The sequence below is a fragment of the Mytilus californianus genome, unplaced genomic scaffold (assembly GCF_021869535.1).
Source record: "Mytilus californianus isolate M0D057914Y unplaced genomic scaffold, xbMytCali1.0.p SCAF_7, whole genome shotgun sequence".
NCBI lineage: Eukaryota > Metazoa > Mollusca > Bivalvia > Mytilida > Mytilidae > Mytilus > Mytilus californianus.
Window position 1 is genome coordinate 8,735,881 of NW_026262723.1, and position 26,727 is coordinate 8,762,607.

General features: G+C 31.2%; 1 protein-coding gene across 2 annotated transcripts in view; it reads right to left on the minus strand.

Annotated features, from left to right (window-relative positions):
- Nucleotides 1–19,282, minus strand: part of LOC127710008 (ras-related C3 botulinum toxin substrate 1) — a 28,594-nt gene extending 9,312 nt beyond the window's left edge. The window contains exons 1-5 of one of the 2 annotated variants that reach the window (XM_052215721.1): nucleotides 19,104–19,275; nucleotides 13,131–13,202; nucleotides 6,864–6,981; nucleotides 5,754–5,816; nucleotides 1,489–3,094 (exon numbers count right to left, since the gene is read on the minus strand). In XM_052215721.1, the coding sequence (XP_052071681.1) occupies nucleotides 2,807–3,094; nucleotides 5,754–5,816; nucleotides 6,864–6,981; nucleotides 13,131–13,202; nucleotides 19,104–19,138 (576 nt within the window). In that variant the 5' untranslated portion in view covers nucleotides 19,139–19,275 and the 3' untranslated portion in view covers nucleotides 1,489–2,806. Of the gene's footprint in view, nucleotides 1–1,488; nucleotides 3,095–5,753; nucleotides 5,817–6,863; nucleotides 6,982–13,130; nucleotides 13,203–19,103 lie in introns of those variants that run through there. The other variant, XM_052215720.1, reaches the window with a different exon arrangement.
- Nucleotides 19,283–26,727: the final 7,445 nt, after the last annotated feature.

Here is a 26,727-nt window from a genome sequence, read left to right on the forward strand (position 1 = left end):
CCAAGTTGTAATATATACGTCAGCCTCCTTTTGAGAAACATTAAATCCAGACAGCAAATACAAATTTACAAAATAAAATCATATTTTCTAACATCTTTTTAGTTGCTGAAACTATCTGCTCAACATTATCTACCACAATTCTAAACCAATCATTTTATCCCTTTTGACCATAGTGACCTCCCTTAGTGACCTTTTAAGAATGAAGATGATCTGAAGGCTGGGTGAAGAAATATATGAAAGTAGATAGAACAACTGTTATGATCCACAGTGATCCTTAAATTTCGATGATTATAAGTACATTATGAAAACACGAAAATATAACTACAAATGTATTGTTCAGCAAGCTTTGAAAAATCAACAAGTGAATTTAATTGTCTAAGAACAAATCTATCATGATTAGCCATACAATAATGTTACAAAAAGGAAATACAAATATTCAAACACTTGTAAAACAATTCAGTATACTTGTATTTTAAAGATTCAATATCTCCTAAAACTACATGTGTAACAAAATTAAAAAAAGTGCAAGACAATTTATAGTGGTTTTAATAAGTTTAATAAATGTGTACCTTCATAACTGCAAGTTGAGTCAATCAACTTTATTATTTTTTTGTCATTTAGAAACTTTACATCAATTTCCTTACAGAAAACAAGTAATGCTTCTAATATATTTCCCACTATATAAATGAGAGAAAACTGTGTATTTCTAAGAAATAATTCAAATGTACCAATTAATTTTTAGGTATTTATTATAGTTTTCACATACAAATATGTTTTGTCCACACTAAATATGAAACAATGTCACATTTCTACAGTCTCTGAAATGTAATAGTTAAGAAAAAATATCTCTGTACAATTTTATAGATATATAACATATGTTCAGTCTATGTACATTATCTATATTATAATCATGTACAATGTACATACACATGATACAAAGGATCATTTTCAAAAACAGAACAATAAACTTCTTATGATAAAAAATATAACAAATTCACAAATTATCCTTTGAGAAAAATTAAAAATAAAATTTTCTAGCTTTAATAAGAAGCAACACTAAAGCCAACAAAGCAGATAAAATCTTACACAGAAAGTACAGTCGTGAAGAGAGCTTTTCCATTAAAATAGCCCTTATATTTAACATATAACAGGCTATTATTTAAACTTGGAATTATTTTTAATTATGGAATTTGCATAATTTCTTGTTTTTGAAATTTTTAATAAATTCCATGTTTATTTGGACTTTAATGTTCTGTGCTGCGCACAACACTTTCTATTACAAAGAAGATAGTACATTTTCAATAGAATGTACTGTGCCGCGCACAACACTATCTATACAAAATACATTGTATGAGAAGTGTTATGCACTGCTCAAAACATTATTATACCAAATAAACATGGAATTTATTAAAAATTTCAAGCACAAGAAATTATGCAAATTCCATAATTGAAAATAATTCCAAGTTCAAATAATAGCCTGTTATATGTTATGTTTTCAAATGATAAGAGCATTTAATGACAATTGGATTCAATTTCAATTATGAACACATCTTATCATATGTTCGACTCAGGATCAGATGTGAAAGTGAATTTTCTGAAATTGCCAAAAATAAAAACTGTGGATTCACTATTAATAGTGGGATATCAATTGTCTTTGATTTTGTAGGGTGAACCACACATTTAAATGTTTTTCTAGACTTGTATGCAGACTTCTACAAAACCACGAAATCAAATATCCACGAAGATTGGTAACCATGAAAAAAAGTTTATCCACAGTATAATAATAATGATTTCACATTAGTTTGAAATATGAACATAAAACCAAAACGTTTTATTTGTTAAAAAGATTTTGTTTTAATTCATTGAACCAGAATGCTAAATATTATTTATGAATGAAATGAGTTTTAATCCTATAAAAAAGTTCATCAAACAAAATAGCACTAAATGTCCCAAAATTCCTTAGATCTAGTCATAAAATAAAAATCAAAATAATAACAATACTTTTGCAACGTCCATGTATTGTACCAGAAATGTGTAGATATTCCTTCTAACATAGAAAATATAAAAATAATTTGAAATATTAAACTGTGCAATACGAATCATCTTGTTCATTGTGCAAAAATAACTTGGTATTTTATCTATTAAAAAAGTTTTAAACAATGCCTCAAAATATCCAAGAAGTGTTTCAGTATTCAAGGTGCATTATGATATACTTCTGCACTTCTAATTCTTGATTTAAAGGCTTCCTGGTATTAAAGGCATAGCATGCAAATATGTTTGTTTCCATAATAATAATATAACGTTTATGATATACATGTATAACAAAAAAAAAAAGATTATTTGATTAAATCCCCTCAAAATTTTTTCTAGACAAAACCAATAACTTCTATTTACAACATTAATTTCCTTTTTAGATTCTGAACGAAAATTGGGTTTAAACTTTTAAACATATTAAAAACAAAAAAAATAACTATGCAGCTTAACAACCGTTGTATTTAATTCTCCATAAAATAATAAAGCAAATTTTGCTTTTCCTAAAGTAAGGAAATAAAATTTTATCAAAAACTTGGTCTCAATTATCATGATTATATTGATCAAGGTAAACCAACTTTAGTGTAGTTTTAAGACACAAACTTCTTGTGTAAAAACAAACATATTTAACGTTCAGCCTACGTACCACGACACACACCAATACTTTCTTCAATATCACATATTATGTCTATTAATAAATGAGAGTTTACTGTACTATATTTAATAACAAAAACATCCTCCCCAAAAACACATAAAAATCTATTAAGTTCCTCTATTATAGGACTTTGCACTTCTTTTTCTTTGGTTTGGGTTTAGGGCACAGCACAGCTCGGATAGCTTCATCAAACACTGTTTTCAGACCCTTCTGTGTCAAAGCTGAACATTCTAAATATTTGACTGCGTTGATTTCTTTTGCCATGGCCAGTCCCTGGGGGTATGTGATTGGCGACAGTTTCTTCTCTCTCAATTTCTCTACTGTTTCTTTGTCTTCCCTCAGATCTAGTTTTGTGCCTACCAATATAATTGGTGTGTTTGGACAATGATGACTAACTTCTGGATACCACTGCAAAAGATAAAAGGAATGAACATAAACTAGCAATAAAATATGACCATGTGAGCTATATAACACCTGGGTGCAAACTACAACAATTGAAGCACAAATAATACTTTTGATAATAAAGAATTTTATTTATTTTACATATTTCACAAACAACATTATTTTGTTATCAACTTACTTTTGTTCAGTTGATTTTTTTTGAAATACTATTCTATTTAAAACAAAATTTAATAAAAGCTCTCCCATCCATTTAAGTTTCTTTATACTGTGGATTCACATGTTTTTGGTGGTACCAATTTTTGTGGATTGAAGAAAAATTGTATTGTCGACAATATTTGATTTCTGCATACAAGCGTATTGCAACATTTGTTGAACATTTAAGTTTTGGGGTATCTTATACTCATGAAGTCCACGAAAATTAGTTCCAAACAAATGGTCACAAATCCAGTCATGACAGTAACTTATTTCAAAATAATATAAACTTTTGAATATTTAGCTTTATGTTCAAAAAGTTTTTGTGTGGTGATAGTTTTGAAAAAGTCATAAACAGCATCAGTGAATGTGATAGTTTAATTCTACATAAGAAATACAAAGAAATATTGTGGGAGAAATGTGGGAGGGTAGGAAGGGACTTTCAAAATATCCCTACAACCAAGAACCATTTTTTAGATAATTTTGCATAATGGTAATAGACGCATACAGAAAAAAGACACATGACCCACATTCAATAATTAAACTACCCTTCCTACCCTCTCACATACATTTTAATGGAATAGCTCTAAGAGATCTCAAAAATGAAAGAAAGACATTAGTTTTATGACACTGTTGTTGTTTTCAGTCATGAATAGTTATTTTATGAGCTGTATTTTGGAGTCTTGTGCACTGCAATGTTTGCATTAGGTTAATTTTGCTACAAAATGTCTACAACTCACATAGTGCTAACTAGACACCAATGGAAAATCTCCCAATATATATTATAAAAAAGACAACACATTGATAACTATAAACCTAATTTGTCTAACAATGACACCATTACAGGATTTTCTGATTTGCGTCTAAAAGCAGCATATTCTACATTAGCATGATTAGTGATATTTTATCTGATTTCCTTTTAAGAAAAAAGTCTTAATAGATAATCAAAGTGGTATGGTTAAGTTTTTTGTGGTTACCTTAAACATTATATATTAAATGCCATCTATTTAAAATCATTACATGTTACCTTAAGAATAACTGGTTTCCATACATTTAGAAAAGTTATGAATGATTTTCAGCATTAATGTAATAATTTGCTATTGGTTACCAGTAATGTTTTTTTTATAATTCATGTAAAAGCTTGTAGAAAATGGGATGAAACACCTGTAAAAGGCTTGTGAAGCTTGTTTTATTAGTCTTTGTAAATTAAGACAACTTAAAATAAGAAAATGTGGTATAATTGCCAATAAGACAACTCTCCCCCAGAAATGTTAAACATGTTATAAAGTTAACTTATTTTTCATCAACCAGCTGATTTACTTCCAATTATAGTTAACATAAAAAGTTTTCCCTAAGTATTTGGATGCTGGAGATCTATTCCTACCCTTGCAGATTTTGATATTCTGTTTCCTGTTTGTGTTTTTGGCTAAATTTGGATTATGTGCATACCTGATAACATTTATTTTGAAACATTTTCCATGTGCAATGAAATCATAACCTTACTTTTAAATCATTCCTTTAATGTTATTTCCATATAAAAATTGAAGCAATTGCATGTTAATTGAAGCATTTTAAAATGTGTTTTAAATGATTTTCTGTGAACAAGCAGTAAGCAAATCTTTCCCAAAATTAGGCAGTATGTTTTGGCGAGAATTTGAAATAAAAAGTTACCTTTTTACATGTATTCTTGAAATTTTTCGTTTCAAATGACGCGATTCGCTTAATTCCAGGAAAGATATCATGCTTATTCCCGTTTAACTCTCCTTTTTTTTTTTTAAATTGGCTGCTGGTATTACAATGCATTAATTTGGATAAATTATACTTTTTCATTTAAATAGCACAATAAAATGTAAATACAAGAAAATGCACATAAAATTTGACAAAAGAGCAGCTAAAGCTTTTTATGATGTGATACTGATAACCTTATACATGTTTTATGGAGTAGTTCAGCAGACATGTGGTAGAACATTTCAAAGAAACAGTGATTTATTTTAACAATTTTCTGTTTTTTAATGCATTTATATGTATATAGGAGACACCCAAGTTTTTCATTTTCACAACGATTAATATTTGCGTAATTTTCTACTCGCTAAAAACACAGAAATAAACTGCTCTTGAAAATTAGTCAGTTTACAGTATGTACTTTATTTTCGTACAAATAAACTTAAAAGCAGTAACCATGATGACCTTCAGTGCAACTTTAAGATTACATACATGACATATAAAACATCTAAAAAATGTTTTTTCCTTGTCAAAGATTGACAAAAATCTTAAGAACTGTTGGAAGTCCTTTTATACATCTGTGACATGATGGGAGGAAGTTACTTTTTCAAGGGGATCACAAAATACTGTTGGTAAAAATATACCTTGTCATGTGGTTTGATACCATTTTTTTCTATGTATATCCATTTAGTAAATAGACTAAATTTTGTAGTTGTACACCACACTGATAATCTACACAACAAATCCTTACCTTTGCTCTAACATTTTCAAAACTGGCTGGACTTATCAGAGAGAAACATATAAGGAACACATCCTGAAAAATAAAGTAATTTGTTAATTATTCATATATATTATAAAATAAATAAGTCAGGAGCCTGTAATTCAGTGGTTGGTTGGTGTTTGTTGCTGTATATCATATTTGTTTTTCGTTCATTATTTTGTACATAAATCAGGTCGTTAGTTTTCTCGTTTGAATTGTTTTACATTTGTCATTTCGAGGCGTTATATAGCTGACTGTTCAGTATGTGTTTTACTCATTGTTGAAGGCCATACGGGTGACCTATATTTGTTCATTTCTGTGTCATTTGGTCTCTTGTGGCAATCATACCATATCTCCTTAATTTTATATGTGTAATAATGGTACATAATTGTGCACTGAGGTGGTATATTTTTTCTAAAATGGGCAAAAATAAAAGTGGTCAGACTATGAGTTTTCATTTTAAGCCCATGGCCAGTGATCATGATATCTCTTTCTCTCTAGAATCTGGACAAAGTAAAAGAGTTCCTCAATGTGCTGCTTAGTTTGCACTTTATCAAAAAGATTGATGGTTTAAAAATTCATTAAACTAGTTTAACCCATCACATGACCATTTGTTGATATATGCTTGTGCTGAGTAGTATCTCATTTGTTATGTCTTAATAAATTTTTTTCTATTAAGAAATTTGGTGGTGTTGTAACTTGTTTAAATGTATTCACATCTTAGCCCATTGAAATGAAAGTAAGTTGATATATTTCTTTTTTATTTAATTTAGTTTCAGTGTGTTGCTAGGTTGCTGTTTCTTAAAACTGTGAATCCTAAGGCTGACATATCTGGTAATATTTGTTCTCATCAAGGTCAAATTATTTTTTTTTCAACATTGATAATTACCAATGTCCAATTTCAATGAGTCCTTTAGAATCTACTTTATTCATAGAGCTGCTAATTGCCCTTTTTGAATCGTTTAACCTTTTGCTATCCAGCTGCCTTTCAGTTTTTTAATTTGTACATACATGTACATGTACTATTAGTTTATCTTTTTGAAATCACATCAGAATGTCCATTTCCAATCTAGAATCATTTGGGACAATGGTCAAACTTACAGTTTGTGGATATGACAAGGGACGTAACCTGTCATAATCTTCCTGTCCAGCTGTATCCCATAATCCTAAATTAATTGGCTTACCATCTACCATAACATTTGCAGAATAATTATCAAATCTGAAAAAAAAATTAAAAGTCAACCAATTAAAATATGGAAGAAGATGCATAATACATGTTAGAATAAGATTTACAAATAATGCTTAACAGTCACTTCAACCTGATAAACAAATATATTCAACAAAGGACACCATTACACATTTTAAAATTTAGTTTAATTAAATTTTAAAGACATATATAGACTGAAAGATGGGTACCCAGGGTCCGAGGAATGTGGGAATGTAATCATTAAGGATGTTAAAAATATTGAAGAGTGTAGGTTAGCCAATTAAAAAAAATTTAAGCAAAAACGAATATGTTTCCTGATCCTCCCTCTAACCCCCCCTTTCAGAATCTGCCACTGGTACCACAAAAGGTTGTCATAGAGGACTGTTTACAAGTTTAGCCCATTCTGTACCCACTCAACATGATCAAACCATGGGCAGATGGAAATGACAGAATTCTCAAGAGATATAGTGTAGACACAAAGTAAAAACATACTATCTCAATGGCATTTGACTTCTTTTCTTTAAAATCCTTTCAAAATTGGAAGTACTAGTCCTTTTGTAATAAATTTGAACTGCATATGTCATTCATAATCTGAAAACACAACTTGACCTTTAGATGAGCTGCTTTATGAATCAATAAGACCGACCTTGTTTTTTCTCTGTCAATTGTAAAACCATTTCAAACAAATTGATGCCATTGTTAAAATAAAACTACTTTCTATATGTGCATTTGAAGTTAATATATAAAATAAGGTACAAGTAAGGTACTCATTGTGAAAATCAAGCATTAAAAGTACATCATGTCTTGTTTTGTACATTGTATATGAAATGCACTACCTGCATGACCTAAACCCCCATGCAAAAAAAACATAAATCTACAAGATACTGATGTAAATAAATTATCATACATATAAAAGAAAACAAAAGAATGTTTTTTTCTATACAGTTTCACAATACATGTTTGATTATTTTTGCGTCTGTTTTTGATTGCAGTTTGGGTCCTTATTAGAAAGAACAGTTTAATCTTTGAGGTGTACACTGTTTGTATTTTATGGCCTTGAACATAATGTCATTGAAATATTTGTGTAGGGTAAATTATAATTTCTCATGATCAGTAAAACCACTAAATTTAATATTTCCCTATATATATTCAAGTTTCCTTTAACTTCTCATCTTGAGAAAAAATATTTTCCTGAAATTCTAGAGTTGTCGGGACTAAATGTAGTCATATAAGTGTAGTGAGTATCAGTTGCTTCCAATTGAAAGGACCTTAGAGAATAACTTCCTTCATGGATATTTTTAAATCAATTATAAACCACAAAGCATTTGACTTGTTATTACATAATGTTCAACGATTTTTTAAAAACAACCCACTCCTACCCTGCCAACACAAAGTTAACCTCAGATTTGGTTAAAATATTTTCTATAACAGCTGAAATCTTTTTTCCAAGGTATTGTACAGTGTTGTACGTACACAAGTCAAATGATGAAAGAAAAAAAATGGCATATATACATGTTACAATATTCTAAAGTAATGTTACAGAACACAATCACTTTTCTTTAATAAAACTGAGAAGAACTGTATGTGAATTACTTTACTTAAAATTTCAGTCGAATTATTTAATCATTGTTAATTGTCATATTAAAGTAAACATTTAATAAACAGCTGTGCCACGAGCGCATGATACGCCGTCACATTTTTTACGAATAAAGTTCAATAACTTCTCAATGTCATATCAGAAATTTGTGAAAAACTAAAGGGAGGTTATATTCATTGATATAAACCAGTCACCAAAGTTTAATGAAAACTGCTCAAAGCACTTTAAAGGTATTGTCCGAAAACTAGAAAATCACCCCTTTTTTTTATAAAATCCCATAACTCGGAAATGTAAAATCTAAAATTTATAAAAATTGAAAGGGAGCTTACATCAATAGATATAAACAATTCTCCAAAGTTTCATGAGAACTGCTGAAAGCATTTTTGAGTTATTGTTCGAAAACTGGAAAATCCCCCCTTTTTTTAATGAATAAAACTCCACAACTCGGAAACATAAAATCTAAAATTTATAAAAATCAGAAGGGAGCTCATGTCAATAGATATAAACAATTGACTAAAGTTTCTTGCAAATTGGTGAAAGCCTTTTTGAGTTCTTGTCCAAAAACTGGAAAATCCCCCCTTTTTTAATGAATAAAACCCCACAACTCAGAAACGTAAAATCTAAATTTTATAAATAACGAAAGGGAGCTCACATCAATAGATATGAACAATTCACCAAAGTTTTATGCAAATTGGTTGAAGCTTTTTGAGTTAATGTCCGACATGTTGACGACGGACAACGGTATACTATAAATACGTCCTGTGAACAGGCGTATAAAAATGCAATTGCTTGGTAGCATGTGTTTTATGGGCTATAGAGTTTCACTGTAGGTGGACAAAAAGTCACAAATTTGACAGGACAAAAAGTCACTAATAATTTGTTTATAATTTTATGAATATATAAGAGAAAGTTCTTGAAATAATTAATTTTAATAACATATATATTGATATATTTATTTTACAGTTAAAGAAATTGTTCAAAAGTCTTGATAAATGAAGATTTATCAAATTTTAATCATGCAATGGATATATTTCATGGCACTATGAAGCCATTTAAGTACCAAGTCACTTTTCTGAACAATTATTTGATCATTTTTTTTTTTTTTTTTAAATAAATTTTGTTTACAAAGAAGCTTTATACATAATAGTTCAAGAAATTACAAAAATGTTCTTTTTATTCAAAGAAAAATAATCTCAAAACTGAATTGTGTTGTCAATGACTTTTAGTCCATGACTTTTTGTCTATGACTTTCTGTCCTTCTTCATGTTCTTTTGAGTTCCAAACTACCTGGTACATTTCTAATTATAAATCACTAATGTATGTAATATATGTATATTTTTTTTTAATTTAAGCATTTGTCAATTTGTGTATACTCAAAATCCTTATGATCTTTTTACATGCTGACAGTTAAGGTTTGAACCTATTTTATATACATATTTAACTACAAATGTACATTATGTAATTAACATACATTTATATATATACATGTAGATAAAGCACTGATATGATTGATATGTGTACACATATCTTTGTACTTTAAATTTTAGGAAAATTGAGTAGCAAAAATGTTAACTTCATATTGTTATTATAATTACAATCCCTTTAACCTTTGACAGGCTGAATTTAATTTACATAAATTATATTTCCCTACATGTATATAATTTACTACTTCCCAAATTGACATCAATTTATATTGTCATTTCCTGTGTATCACAATCCTCTTCAAAATTAATCATGTAATTATACACCTCCTCAACCATGTCATAATCATATTGTAAAGGAAATATGAAAAATGAGAAATATTTCATAAATAGTTAGCAGGTGTAATATCAAAAGTACCTTTCAATTGTCAAAAATCTTTTTCTTTTTTTATGCAGGGCTAATATTTTAAGTACTTATTAACAAATTACATTTTTTTTATAAATGCAGGGGTGGTATATACTAAAAGTATTTTTAAATAAATGTCAAAAATCTTTTTTTAGTAAACTAATATTTTTTTATGTTCTATCCACAATTTGGTTTCTGTTTTTTTGGTTAAAAGAAAGTCATTTTGGTAACCTGTGTATAGCCATTTCAATATACAAAGCATCATTAAACAATAAAATTCAAACCCTAAATTTGTATGCCTTACAAACATGATGAAAAGTATTTTTAAACCTGTCATAGTAAAGAAGTTATTTAAAATTTATGAAACAATAAACATGATAAAAAACAAGGAAATTTCTCAAACTATTCCATAAATAGACTTGCTCTTGTTTCATAAAACTTCAACCTTACTGAATTTATCAATTGTGTCAACAATTTAGTTAATAAGTGCTCAACTACTTCCTGGACTAAATAACCTACTTTTAAATCATTTTAAAAATATTTTTGACTTGTTAAACATAACAAATTGTTCCTGGTAAGTCTATACTAACTGTACACAATGCATACAATAATATGTTGAATGAACGAATTCAGATTTTTTAAAAACAAATTTGATGTCAATTAGTTGAGTATTATTATATAATGTGCATTAAAGCTATGTTCATTGTTTGTTTCCTTCCTTTGCAAATACAAAACTAACACAATAATTATAAAAGATTGCATTTTTCTTAACTTGTCAATAATATAATATTTACAGTTCTTACTTTTTTCATTTAATCTTTTTTAATTTTCATTCTGAAGGAAAATTCGGTTATTAATTTGGGGATGTACAGCAGGCTGGCGAGCATCTGGGCGGGCGGCTGCCAAACAGTGTCCATGCATTTACTCATGAATCGTTCAACCAAAGCTTTTCAAATTTTCATATGTTGTTACTGATGACAAAATGGAGGTCAATATAGATATTGAGGATTTTCACTTTCACCTTCAGGAGTTATGGTTCTTGAAAGATTGAATAAACTGCTTCGCTGAGCGCAGATGGATACGCCTGCAGAGGTCCAACCCTGAACAGTTGGGGCAAAAATGGACACAATATTCAAGCTTGATACGGGTCTGAATTTGGATTGTAATTAAATATTTGATATATTATAGGTTTCTGAATAAATGTAGTCAAAGAACTTGAAATTGGTTATATGAAAGATTTCTTGCTGTTGTGCAATACACTGTGCTGTTGCGTAATACTTAGTAAATCTGTTGTCAGACTATTAACAAATAAAATCTTATAACTCGGAAACATAAAATCGAAAATTTATAAAAATCAAAAGGGAGCTTACAAAAATAGATATAAACAATTTACCAAAGTTTCATAAAAAATGCTGAAAGCATTTTTGAGTTATTGTCTGAAAACTGGAAAATCCCCCTTTTTGTAATGAATAAAACCCCATAAATCGGAAATTTAATAGTCTGAAATTTATAAAAATCAAAAGGGAGCTCATGTCAATAGAAATAAACAATTCACCAAAGTTTCTTGCAGATTGGTGAAATTGTTTTTGAGTTATTGTCTGAAAACTGGAAAACCCCCCCTTTTTTAATGAATAAAACTCCAAAACTCAGAAACGGTACATCAGAAATTTATAAAATACGAAAGGGAGCTCACATCAATAGATATGAACAATTCACAAAAGTTTCATGCTAATTGGTGAAATTGTTTTTGAGTTATTGTCCGAAAACTGGAAAATCTCCCTTTTTTAATGAATAAACCCCAAAACCCGGAAATGATAAATCTGAAATTTATAAAAAACGAAAGGGAGCTCACGTTCATAGATATAAACAATTCACCAAAGTTTCATGCATATTGGTTAAAGCATTTTTGAATTAATGTCCAACATGTTGACAACGGACGGACAGACGGTCAACGGTATACATGTACCATAATACGTCCCGTAAATGGGCGTATAAAAATGGTGTTTCCAGTAGTGTCCTTGCTTTAACTCATGAACCGTTCAACCAAAGCTTTTAAAATTTTAATATGTTGTTACTGATAACAAAATGGAGGTCAAGTTTGATATTGACGATTTTCACTTTCACCGTTTATAAGTTGTGGTTCTTGAAAGATTGAAAAATGGTGTTTCCAGTTGTGTCCGTGCTTTAACTCATGAACGGTTCAACCAAAGCTTTTAAAATTTTAATATGTTGTTACTGATAATAAAATGGAGGTCCAGTTAAATATTGATAATTGCCACTTTTACCGTTCAGGAGTTATGGTCCTTGATTCCTCCTTTCCCCCATTTTCTCTATCATACAAACCACTGTAGCTCTAAGAACTAACAGTTTCTCAAGAACACTTAAAAAACTTTGAAGAAACTTGCATAAACAAGCAAATTACTGAACAAAAAAATGATCTCCCCTTACCAAGGGTTATCTCCTAAATATGCATTCAAACACACAATTTATAAACCTGATTTTTGCAAATGTGTCACAGAAAAAAAATTGTTTTTTGAAAATCTGAAAATGTTGACCGACAATGCCATATTGATAGATACAAACAAGATAGATACAGGATATAGTCAATTTAGTGCACTTATAACAATTATAAAATTAACACACATTAAAGAAGATTACCTGTAACCCTGACTTTCAGAAATCTTAACATCAGTCTTTCAAACTGAATACTGCAAAGTTCAAATACTATAATACTTACACTGTAGGAATATATTCTCCTGGGAAAGCATTTGTTGTGTAACTGATCAGTAAACAGGTTTTACCAACAGCACTGAAATATAAAAATAAAAGCATTTTAGGATTATTCTTAACAGTACTGAAATATACAAATAAACACATTTTAAGACATCCTTTTGTGAGACCAAAGCAATGTTTATACAAATGTACATAATAATGCTCCACATTACATTTTATTTAGTACACATACAAATTTGGACCTGCTTTCTCATAAAACATTTAGATTAAATTTTCTATTAGAATTTATTTTTATTAAAAGCATACATCAATGTATTTATTTATTACTTCATATATTCTTGATTTTTAATTTATAACCATAGGAAGGAAAAAGGAATGATCACTTCTATCAAAACTATCCTATATGTATCAAAAATGAATAGAATTTATTACTTGTACTGCATATAGTAGACTCTTCATCAATTATAGACCTACATTATGTACATTATCATAAAATAAAGAAGTAAATAAGAATGTGTCCATAGTACACGGATGCCCCACTCGCACTTGCATTTTCTATGTTCAGAGGACCGTGAAATTGGGGTAAAAACTCTAATTTGGCATAAATTAGAAAGATCATATCATAGGGAACATGTGTACTATGTTTCAAGTTGATTGGACTTTAACTTCATCAAAAACTACCTTGACCAAAAACTTTAACCCGAAGCGGGACAGACGGACGAATGAATGGACGCAGAGACCAAAAAACATAATGCTCCTAGGTGTGGCATAAAAAGAATGACAGCTACTTGAGTTTTTCCAGCAGAAAAAAATCTACAGCAACAATGTAAATTGGCATGGCCTAAGTTAATCTGACCTCTATAATATGTATGTATGTACGTAGATCCCTCCGTTTACGGAGCACCCCTCGAGAGCTGCGAGGGTACAGTGGAATCCGTGAACACTCCCTATCGGGATTAATGGAGATGTGTCACTAACGTATTTACAATGTTCAATATTTACAAGGACAATCCCCAACCCAACACCAGGGAGTGTTAGGACACCGGGCGGATCTGTTATTATGGTGGAGGTAGCCGAAGTACTCGGAGAGAACCACCGGGCTGCTCGGCGGGAACAGACAAACCAAAAAGATATCAGCAGATTGATCTCCAGGTCAAAGTCGGGAACAACTTTGACCAACCGAGGCCCCATAGTACCCATTCTAGTTTAAACTCCGGTCTAGGTACCAGAGTCTGAGAGATGTGTGTGAGAGGGTGAAAATCAACCTTCTGATGTACTGATATGTTTAGCACCCCGAGTGAGAATCGAACTTGGGACCTTCAGCACTATAGCCATCGGTCTTAACCACTAGACCACGAACTCACACTATAATAATAGAGCAACAATTTAATTTGGTATGGCCTAAGTTAATCAGAACTTTATAATAATAGATGAATGATATGTACATGTTAGAAGTTAATTTTTCAGGTTTGTCTTGCATGATATTTTTTAAATTGTAGACACACTGTATTTAGATTATATAATTTGAATACATCAGATACATATAACAATGTACAATAAAAGAGATTGGCAAGCAAGAGTAATCTTTTGATATAAGTGACCCTCATGATTTCATTAATAATGGAAAAGTATGATACATTGTATATACATTCCATATTTCATTTATTTAATAATTAATTTGGTATGTCCTTATCTACCCTTCATATAGTAGATTATTAAAACTATAATAAATTAATAAATCATGGCTGGCATAAAAATTCTCTATATAACTCATCATCGTGCCATGATTAAAATAATGGAAGCCACTTGCACATTTCTAAATCCAACTGTTATTTTAATATGCACATGCCTTTATCTATGGTTTGATTTAATGTGAGTTGTTGTGCTTTAAATTCATGAAATAGGCAACACTGTATTTCCATAATTTTTCTATTCTGTTTTATGTTTTGTAAACATTTAGATCTTGTCAACTTTTTTATCATTCCATTTCCCTTGATCCAAAGCAAAGAATCTGTTACAAATGGGGGGGGTTACACTAATATTTTCCATATTCAGCTCACATTTTAAGCCAGATCATCTTGTCCTTTTTTTATTCTTCAAAAATCAAAAGAATACAAAAGAAGTTACAATTTGGTCTTACGCGTACATGTATGTTTAGCTACGGAACCGAAGCTGTTAGGTCCTTATGACATTTTTGAAAATTTGCCGGCCATAAATGCACACAAACAATCTGTGTGTTTGTCCCAAGAGAGCAGTCTATTTTTCAGTGTTTGTTGTATAATGAAGATTGCTGTCTAACATATTTGTATTTTTGTTTAAAAATGTTTCACAATTTGTCATGTCAGTTTATTTTATATAGCTGACTATACATGTACACTACAGTATGTGTTTTGTGCTCTTGTTGAAAGCTGTACATACGTACATGTAAGGTAACCTAACGTTACTTAAATCCGTCATCTCCAGACTCCTATTTTATAACCTGGCAACGAAAGGGTTTTCAGAGGAAATATGGATTTAGCATAAAATCAGATTATCTATATATGCAATTAAATACTGGTGGGTTTAATCATAAAACAAAAGCATACATCAAACCCTATATAGAACGAGAATTATCATTCTATACAAAACAATATATATATATATATTTGAAATTAACCTTACCAATTATAAAATAAAAAGTTAATGTTAAAAAAGAAATCAACTCCAAATTATCACAGAAAATTTTTAAATTACGGAATAATTGCCTTCAGTAATTCTATTTATTTTGCTCCAATTTCAAAAATTATGATGGATAATCATGCTTATAATCATTGAATAAATGACAATACTATGACCAAGGTAAAGTTAAGGACAAGGTTGTTACAGGAATGACAACCTTCCCCCAGGTGACAATGAGTCAATAAGTATGTCAACAAATTAACAGATTTATGTCAAATGTTACACAAACATTTCATTCACTGATGCCATAATTAGGCAAGCACTTAAATTGTACAAGAATGTGTGGACTTGTATATTTGAATCAACACTTTCATGACTTTTTACTAAAATCAATGATTCTACATGTGCACTAACCATGCTAATATTTTGAGGAAAAATAAAATTTACATTAAATATATTCACGACTTCATGGACAGTCAAACATATTTTGGGGCTATAGGAAGGATAATTTCATTTCAATTATTTTTTTTTTTGCATTTAAACACAATGTAAAATCAGAGTTATTTAACACATGATGCAATACAATGTCAGTAAGGAAACAATTAAATTAAGAACTTTAACATAACAATTTTTTTTTAAATTTCATAGATAAAAATGGAAAGGGTCTGTATATTTTTCTTGAAGTTTTAATCAACTGCGTACGTATATATATATATATAAAATGTCTGAATAATAGCCAACAATAAATCTCACAGGGCGATGGATCATATATATATATATACCTGTAGTACAATCTAAAATGTGGAGATGACAAAATCGGACAGCCATAGAAAAACATTTTCTTAGAACATGTAGAAGATGATGAATGTAGCAATACAATTGGTCATCTACATTTGTACACGGTAGATTAATGATTATGACGTACCGACTCCATCATGATGATGAACTGTTTATTCTAGTATGTACATGTAGTTGTTCCAAAGAGACAGAGTAACCCTAAATACAATGACCTTTGATTATATGTCACCAGCTGTCACACTAATATATACATTTTGTAAGTTGGTATAACTTTTATTTCAGCAATTGTAAATATAAAGACCAAAAATTTGTAAGGGTTCCGCAGAACCCAGTGTCTCGCCTACTTTTGCTGTTAATCACATGTACAGGCTCAACAATAATGAGGAAAAAAATTAATAAAAATATTCCTCTCTATACTATCTTTTGATTGTAAGTAGCTTCTGTCCAAGTTTGGTAAAAATCCAGGATAGTTTATGAATCTAATAAATGTTTTAAAAACTTAAACTGCAGACTGTATGTACATGTAATGTTAACCGGAAAAAAAACTAAGTCCATTTATAAGTAAAATACGGAAAAAATGGAACAAAATTTTAACAAAATTTCCTTCTAGATACTAGCTTTTAATCATAAACAAGCTTCTGTCCAAGTTTGGTACAAATCCAGGATAGTTTATGAAAGTTGTTAAAATTTTAAAAACTTTAACCACAGAGTGAATGTAATGTTAACTGGCAGAAAAACTAAGTCCATTTATAAGTAAAATACGGAAAAAATGGATTTTTTTTTACAAAATTTACTTTTGAATACTATCTTATGATCACAAACAAGCTTCTGTCCAAGTGTGGTAGAAATCCAGGATAGTTTAAGAAAGTTATTAAAATTTCAAAAACTTTAACCACAGAGTGAATGTTATGTTTCCTGGCAGAAAAACTAAGTCCATTTATAAGTAAAATACGGAAAAAATGGATTTTTTTTTACAAAATTTACTTCTGGATATTATCTTATGATCATAAACAAGCTTCTGTCCAAGTTTGGTAGACATCCAGGATAGTTTAAGAAAGTTATTAAAATTTCAAAAACTTTAACCACAGAGTGAATATTTGTGGACGCCGCCAACGACGACGACGGAATGTAGGATCGCTATGTCTTGCTTTTTCAACAAAAGTCGAAGGCTCGACAAAAACCAATTTTTGTTTCCTGTCTCCTTACCTTCCAGAATGTTTAATGGTCATTTTGGTTAAACTCTGTAAGATATTTTTTTTAGAGCACTGTTGAAGTCGAGAATATTCGCATTCTACATGTTCATATCACATGTATAGTCTTATGTAAAATATTTTTTGTTACTTTTTAACCTAAACCTAAATACTAACTGATCAGGATTCTCACTAGGAATGCTAGGTATTTTCAAAGGAGAGTCCAGGGACTCATAATTTTTGACCATGGTGAGTCTAGTAGCTAAATAGTGAGAACATGAAATTTTATTGCTATACGATTTATTATTTAAATCTACATGACCAAATAGCCTTTACAAAATGTATATACATTGTACATGCAAGTCATTAAAAAATTACCCTTTTTTGGAAAATTGCTAGATTCATACATATAAGCAATGTGATATCTGGAGATTATGGGAAAGTGCATGAATTCGAAAGTCGTCTATTATTGATACAGCAAGACCATTAATGACTATCAGACACCACCAATAATTGTAAAGGTGGTAAAGACATGTGGAATCCACCGATTTTCACCTTAAACTTTTAAGTTTAAAATTAAGATTTTACTTTATTGAAAAAAAACTTGTGTGGTCATGTATCATCTATCAAAAAAATGTTCCAAATGTAATTATTTATTAATTTCAAAGTGGTACAAACATGACAAACCAGGTGAAAAAGATATATTTTACTGTACAAGGTTTAGGTGCAAGTTAAGAATATCATGAATATCATCTTTGAATATTAAATGCCAGTTGAATGTACAGAAAAGGGAATAGTTCAAAGGTCTTTATTTTTAAATAAAGCGCCCCCGCAGGCACATACTAAATACAATTCATGACCATTCTCATTGAAAACACATTCTGTACACATATAAATATATGGAAATGATTAAAGAGATAGGCATTTCCAATCCTCTCTAGACAAGTACTGCAATAAAAAAAAATCAGACAACTGATAAACATTTTTCATTAATAGAACAGAAACCAACAACCTGAATTGGAGGTAAAAATGTGGTTTCATAAATCACACTGACAACATTTTCTACACTTAATTTTCGAGTTATCCGCCCTTGCTTACATATTCAATGTATGCCACCTCAGGAATGTCGACAATATCCCCTTTAAAGTTGCAGGCCTGTCTAAGAAAATTCATTCACAATCTATCTTTGAATTAAAATAGGCAAGACTCAGTGTCTGGGCGATGTTTTATTTTAATTACATGTTTACCTGTTGTTCGTAAACTGGGACGGTCATTTCCGCATTGACCAAACTCTAAAAAGTTTCCTGAATCAAGTTTTATATGTTACTTACCCATCACCAACCACTACACATTTTATAGCCTGCATTTTTAGATACTATAATGTCTAATTGTTTATATAAATCACTAAACACTAAGAATTTCACTCCACCTCTTCTTCATAAACACTACCAAAAAATGGCCGTCGAAAGTTTTATATACCGACTCACTTCCGCTATTTTTAGAACGTCCAAAAATAGTCTCTGAGACCCGGATGAGAGCAATCCTTACCGCTTATGCTCTGAACAAAAAAATTGCGAAAACTTTATAAATAATTTGATCAAAAGTTATAAATATGACCAAATAAGAACACATAGATAAAAATACATGTATTATATAAATACATTACTTCCAAGATCAATTTAAACACTACGAACAATGTCTAAAAGTAGTACTGCAGTTTTACAAAAGTGATCAAAAGTCAACTCGCCTCACTGAGTACAGTAAAATAATTTGCTTTTTGGTTTGATTTCTGGAAGATAGGTATACATGTATACACATTTTCAGATAGAGTGTACAATGATCTACAATATCCACTGAAAAAAAAAATAATGCAATGAAATTATTGTCAATCATTTCGGCTTGATTGCATTTATTTTTGCTCTGTTGAATAGTACTCAGTCTCAACTATTAAACCGGTTTCTTGATATTCCGATGGGAACAAATTGTGTCCCTTTGGAAGATAGTTCTATCCCTTTTTTATGTTATGTGTCATTACATTTGAATTTGCACTGAAAATGAAAAAAAGACATAGAGCAGTCACCATATGACATTTGAAGACGATAATTTACTGAATAGTGAGATCTGGGACATAATATATTGTTAGTACATGTATAATAGTCCCAGGTGAGCTTGAATCACTGAATTAAGTCCAATTAAGGACATAAGATAAACTTTAGTGGCGAAGCACCAGTGTAGCATTGTAAGCATGTACTAACAAATAATTTTATAAAACTTTTAAAATTTTTTTTTGTCAATAAGAATTTTACTATAATCGTTCACCTTCTGTGAATGGGGAGGGGCTGCCGCCACTAGACCCCATGTTAACATTTTTTTTCCAGTGGCTAGGCCATTGAAGTATAACAAATTTATTTTGTAAAAAATGTTTCTGTACTAACAACAAAATTATTATATTTAAATTTACCTGTGTAAGTTACTTAATTAACGCCATTTTGTACTAGGTTAAAATTGTCTTTTTGACATCGAAACATCTTTTTTATTTATATTGTGTCATAGATCAAACTTATTCGTTCAGTGTATATTTACTTATTTTTTTGTATTGTCTTTTTGATCGAGTTACGCCATTTCAATTGATATTTTATTGTGTGTCTTTTTATGTTGTAATGTTATACCACTGTTTCAGGTTAGGTTGAAGGTTGGCGCCTGTTAAAACGTTTAAACCCGCTGCGTTTTTATGCACCTGTTGGTCAGTGGTTGTTCATAAGTGTTTCTCTTTTTTATATATCGATTAGACCGTTTTTTTTCCTGTTTTAATTGTTTTACACTAGTCTTTTTGAGGCCCTTTATAGCTTGTTGTTCGGTGTGAGCCAAGGCTCCGTGTTGAAGGTCGTATATTTTGACCTGTAATTGTTTACTTTTTACACATTGTGACTTGGATGGATAGTTGTCTCATTAATACTCATACCACATCTTCTTATTTATATTTATATTATAGGTAATGACGTTGCTAAAATAAAAAAAAAAATGTTGTTTTTCACGACGTCAAACTAGCTGTGACATGTCGGGAAAAGATGCCTTTTTCAACTATATATATAAGGGTCAGGCAATGACAAATATGACCGTGTTTACAAGATAAATTTTACCACTTGCGGTGTTAGTTGAAACAATATTTATTCTGAATCAGATAAATCATCACAAAACGATATAATACAATTGGAATAAATATTTAGGATTCAGAAGCAAGCAAATTTGCTTTTACAAATCTGTCTCCTATTACACAAATAATACACTTATTGAACAATACATAAATATAAAAACTGGCATGCTCTGTAATGAATATATAAATATGAAAAAGGTGAAAAATACAATAGAGAAAGAAAGATAAACATGAATTTTTGTAATGTATACAGTGTGAAATGCTTGGGTACTTATTGAACATGTTGAATGCGGTGTTAATACGACCAAAGTCATTTCTAGCGGCTACTTGAAGGTTATAGATATACCTCCCTATTTTAAAGATCAGTCTGTATACCCATCATTTCTTATACCTATACCAAACCTATTACAACTAAAATTTTAATTACAATCACGTGTTGCATGATCTCAATATTGACGACTTCAAGTCTAAACCTCCTGATTGCACCTGTGTTAGTTCCGAATGAATATATAATCCGGATGGCCACGTTATTACTGGTGACCTAAACATTGTCAATAACACTTTTCTGCAAAATGTGTTATCCAAAGGCCCGAAATATCGTGAGCCTAAATCCATCAATTGGAAACACAACTTCAAAATACCGATGGATTCAGTCGAGGATTATGCCAGGCAATGGATTAAACGTAGATACTCTTTCCGAATGGATTAAGGCTGTGAGGTCGTTGATACAAACCAGAATTAAGAAACTGAATCGGTCTATGAATACCCATGCTACATCAATCTTTAAAGACCCAAATGTTGCAAAACACTTGTCCTACCTCCATGACAAATATGTGGTTGTCCCCGCAGATAAAGCCCCAAACAACATCGTTTTTGTGTGTAAATCACATTACATAAACTGCTTGATAAATGAATAAAGTATTGACAATTTACTTGGAAACTCAACATATACCTCCATGACACTTACCAAAAGAGGAAGTCCTTGATAATCATAGGTCTGTTGTATGTTCCTTTGGAATTTAAACCAAAGACGAAGAACTGGATCTTCCATCTCTTTATTGGATACCCAAACTACACAAGTGTCCTTACAAACAACGGTATATTGCTGGGTCTTCCAAGTGCTCCACGAAACCTCTTTCTAAATTATTAACATCAATTTTATCAGCAATCAAAGCCGGGCTTCAAAGTTATTGTGAAACTACCTATTCTAGAGGTGGCGTGAATCAGATGTGGATACTGAAAAAAATCCAAAGATCTTTTAGAGTACATACAATCTAAGACTCTTTCATCTTGCAATAGTATTAAAACATTTGACTTTTCTACACTTTACACAAGTATTCCCCATTCCAAATTAAAAGAGTTGGTCCTACTTTGTTTCATAAAAAAGAATGGCCAACTTAGATACAAGTATCTTGTCTTAGCGAGGGATAAATCCTACTTTGTAAAAAATCACTCTGATTCAAACAAAAAATACTCTGAAACTGACATTATCAAGATGCATGATTTCATGATTGACAACATATTTGCTACGTTTGGAGTACGTATTTTTCAACAATTAATCGGTATTCCCATGGGAACCAACTGTGCCCTCTTCTTGTCGACTTGTTCCTTTATTCATATGAGGCTGACAGAATACAGGGACTTCTTAGGAAAAAAGAAAAGAAGTTAGCACTATCCTTTAACTTTACTTTCCGCTATATAGATGATGTTCTCTCACTAAATAATTCAAAATTTGTTGACTATGTTGAACGCATCTATCCCATCGAACTTTAGATAAAGGATACAACAGATACTGTTAAGTCTGCTTCATATCTTGACTTACATGTAGAAATTAACAATGAGGGTCGGTTGAAAACAAAACTTTACGACAAAAGAGATGATTTCAGCTGCACAATTGTGAACTTTCCATTTCTATGTAGCAACATTCCAGCAGCGCCTGCATACGGAGTATATATCTCCCAGTTGATACTGTATTTCCTATCATGATTTCCTTGATAGAGGGTTGCTGCTCACAAGGAAGCTATTAAATCAATAGTTCCAAGTGGTGAAGTTGAAATCATCCCTTCGTAAATTTTACGGACGCCATCACGAGTTGGTTGACCGTTATGGAATATCCGTTTCACAGATGATCGCGGATATGTTCCAAATGTCGTAATTACAATCCCGTCCCCTTTCCCCGGGAAATATTACCGGGTTTGTACTAGCATGAGCAACACGACGGGTGCCACATGTGGAGCAGGATCTGCTTACCCTTCCGAAGCACCTGAAATCACCCTCAGTTTTTGGTGGGGTTCGTGTTGCTCAGTCTTCAGCTCTATGTTGTGTTTTGTGTACTATTGTTTGTCTTTTTCTTTTTTAGCCATGGCGTTGTCGCCTATTTTCGACTTATGAGTTTGAAATTCCCTTTGGTATCTTTCGCCTCTCTCTTGTGCTTATCTGGAAGAATGTTGAGAGCACTGTATCACATGAATGCTTACAGGCTATTTAACAGAACAAACATAAGAGACCTGTCCCAAGTCAGAAGCCTGTAACTCAATGACTGTCGTTTGTTGCTGTATATCATATTTGTTTTCTTTCATCGTTTTGTACATAAATCAGGCCGTTAGATTTCTCGTTTGAATTGTTGTCCTTTATAGCTGAATATGCGGTATGGGTTTTGCTCATTGTTGAAGGCCGTACGGTAACCTATAGTTTCTTCGTCATATTTCTCCGGTGGACATTTGTCTCATTGGCAATCATAGGTCACATTTTACTAATACTAATAGTATTTTTTTAAAACCAAACAAAAAACAACAAAAAAACAACAAAAAACAAAAAAACAAAAAAAAAAAAACTAAAAAAAAAAACAAAAAAAAACAAGGATAGATTTTCTCGAAGAATATGTTTCTTTGGTGTTTTTTCCATTAAAGGATAAGTCATTAAGAATAAAACCAATTTATGAGCTGCATGAGCTTACGAATCGATTGGCATGCAAATATGGTTACAAATACTGATTGGGTATATACATATGGTCATCATGGTCCTCTTCCGACCGACCAACACCAAAAACCGTACCAAAGTGGGGTGTCCGTATGGAAGTGCGGGATGAATAAATGACAATCGGAACGGCGACCAAAAATCCGATGTACACGAAACAAACACAATTTCTTTGAACAGCAATCGGGGAAAACAGATCCGATTGTATTTGCCGAAGCGATAAACGGTTATAGGCTGTGGTCTTTATTGCAGACATATATCTAGGTTTTAACCATGTCAAGTCGGTATAAAGTTAATTCACGGACTAGGAAAAATCATCGGATAAATATGTTGGAGATGTATTTTCTGGCATACATTTAAAAAGTTTTGATGAACACCAAGGAACTTCCTAAGAAATGAAACCAACCTTGGAACAAAATTATTTGTCAGCTTTATTGCTATAAGCCATCTTTAAAAAGCACAGACAACAACTATTTTGCTTCTTGTACATCTCAATTTGGTGCTGGTACTCCCACATAAAGATTTACTAAATTCATAATACTGTTTAAGATAAATTATGTTTAGAAGAAAAATAAAGATGGATAGGTGATTCTTATATCAATACCATACCCTGAAACAACTATGAATTTGTTTCATTTGACCAAAGAGGATCTAGTCCCGAACTGTATAATTGCTAATAAGACAACTATCCACCAGAGACAAATTGACGTATAGATGTTAGCAACTACAGATCTCCTTACGGCCTTCAACAATACAAAACTCATAACGGTAACTCTATTTGTCATATAATGTAAAAAAATTGTTTATTTTTTACAACATTTCTAAGTATCAACGTTTATGTCCAGTTGCACAGACATATTCATCCAGCCTTTTTTGGGGGTGGGGGCATGGGTTATCTTGGATTTTATTGAAACATTTTCGGTCCTGTCTTTTCATTTCTAATTTCTTCTTCAATCCTTTTCCCCCTATACAAGCCAAACAGGCGTTTTCTTACGATTATAAAATTCAGCACACTTAGCAATAATTTTAGTACCATAGAACACAAAGGCCATATGCAGAGGGTCATGACGCCAACATTTATATATTAAGACAATGAAAAAATGTGTAATGAATATGTTTTTAAATTTCTCTAAACGGGCAAAATTTAGTGATCAAAAAGTATATTTGTCAAGCAAGTTTTTTTTACCTAAAGTATTATTCGTTACAGGAATAGACCCCTGGCCTTTGGATTGAGATATAGTTCATCGTGCTTTATTTATCATTTGCTTTTAATTTTTTCAACGTTAGTGATTCATGTTAAGTTTAATTAGGAAAAGAGCTTCGGACAGTCACCTTACATCCATTGATGACGATGCATGATTTGGTGGAGTATCACCGAGTCCAAATAACATCGCCTACATGCACTAGATGTTTCTAAATACAAATCCAATATGGATATCAAATCATTTGTGTCAAATCTACTGGCAAGGAACTTCAATATATTGAGAATGATGTACTAGTAGCTATGTGCAAAACACAACACTTATGTTTCTGTCAATTAGTCTATGATGCAATTTTAATTTGTACTTGCACTTGATAATTATAAATTTATTACTTTACCTGTAATTCAAACTGCACAATGAATAATACATAGAAAGTTAAACTAGAAGTTTACATCGCACTCTAGCTCAGCTCCGAATAAACTCATACTGACAGTTTAACTTGAACTGTAACTAATAATGATCGCTTACTATATGAAGTAATGAGATGTGGTATGATTTCCAATGATTGGATTTAAGCATCTATAGATCACCGCATGGTCTTCAACAATGAGCAAAACCCATACCGTATAATCAGTTGTGAAAGGCCCCGACATGCATGAAAAAAACGTGAATCAATTCAATACAAAACCTGATTTGTGAAAAACAATAAACGAAAAACAAATACTAGTATGATAGACAGCTACCAGAGACAACCACTGAATTATAGACTCCTGACTTAGGACAGGCACATATTATCTTGCCTCCTATACATTTCTAGGAATATGATTGGTTAAAAGCAACCGCTTGGAGACCGTGTATATTTCATATGGGGTTAGAAGGCGTGGTTTATTTCAATACACGGTAGTAGCGAGTAGTATCAAAAGCCCGATTCTGCGGCACACCCAAATTTTTAACATTTTTTTAAAAAATGGTGTAAAAAATTTGGATAAGAGTAAGAGTTAAATTTTTATAATTTAAAAAAAAAATGTTAAAAATTTAGATGTGCCGCAGAATCGGCCTTTTGTTACTACTATAGTGGTGTTACGACCCTTTGTAAAAACAACACGATGTTGAGGAAAAATCTGAAAGGTTTCAACCGACGAAAACATTGAGGATGAACGATTGAAATAAATGCAGAAAACACATTAAAAGCTAACTAGTTGTTATTGTTGGCATTTTTTTTGCATAAACCAATGGAAGTAGGTTCTTAATATTGAAGACTTGATCACTTTGATATGCCACTAGTCTAAATGCCACATGTTAAGATAGTTGGTAAGATAAATTCGTTACACAGTGTGCTAGTGACCTAATATGATATACTAGTATATGGGTCAGTAAATTCCATTTGGGGTTCGACCGAACCCCGATGGAATTTACTGACCCATTTATAGCGAACCCCTTATATATCGTATTAGGTCACTAGCACACTATGTAACTAATATTATAAGAATGTTGCTAGGTTAAACATATTTGTGGGCGCGCAACCCTTCCATAATCTGGGAGAGTGGTGTTACAGCACAACATATGAAAAAACTGTAACGAAGAGTTGGAAATGGCTCGACTCAAACATGTTAAATTCAGCCA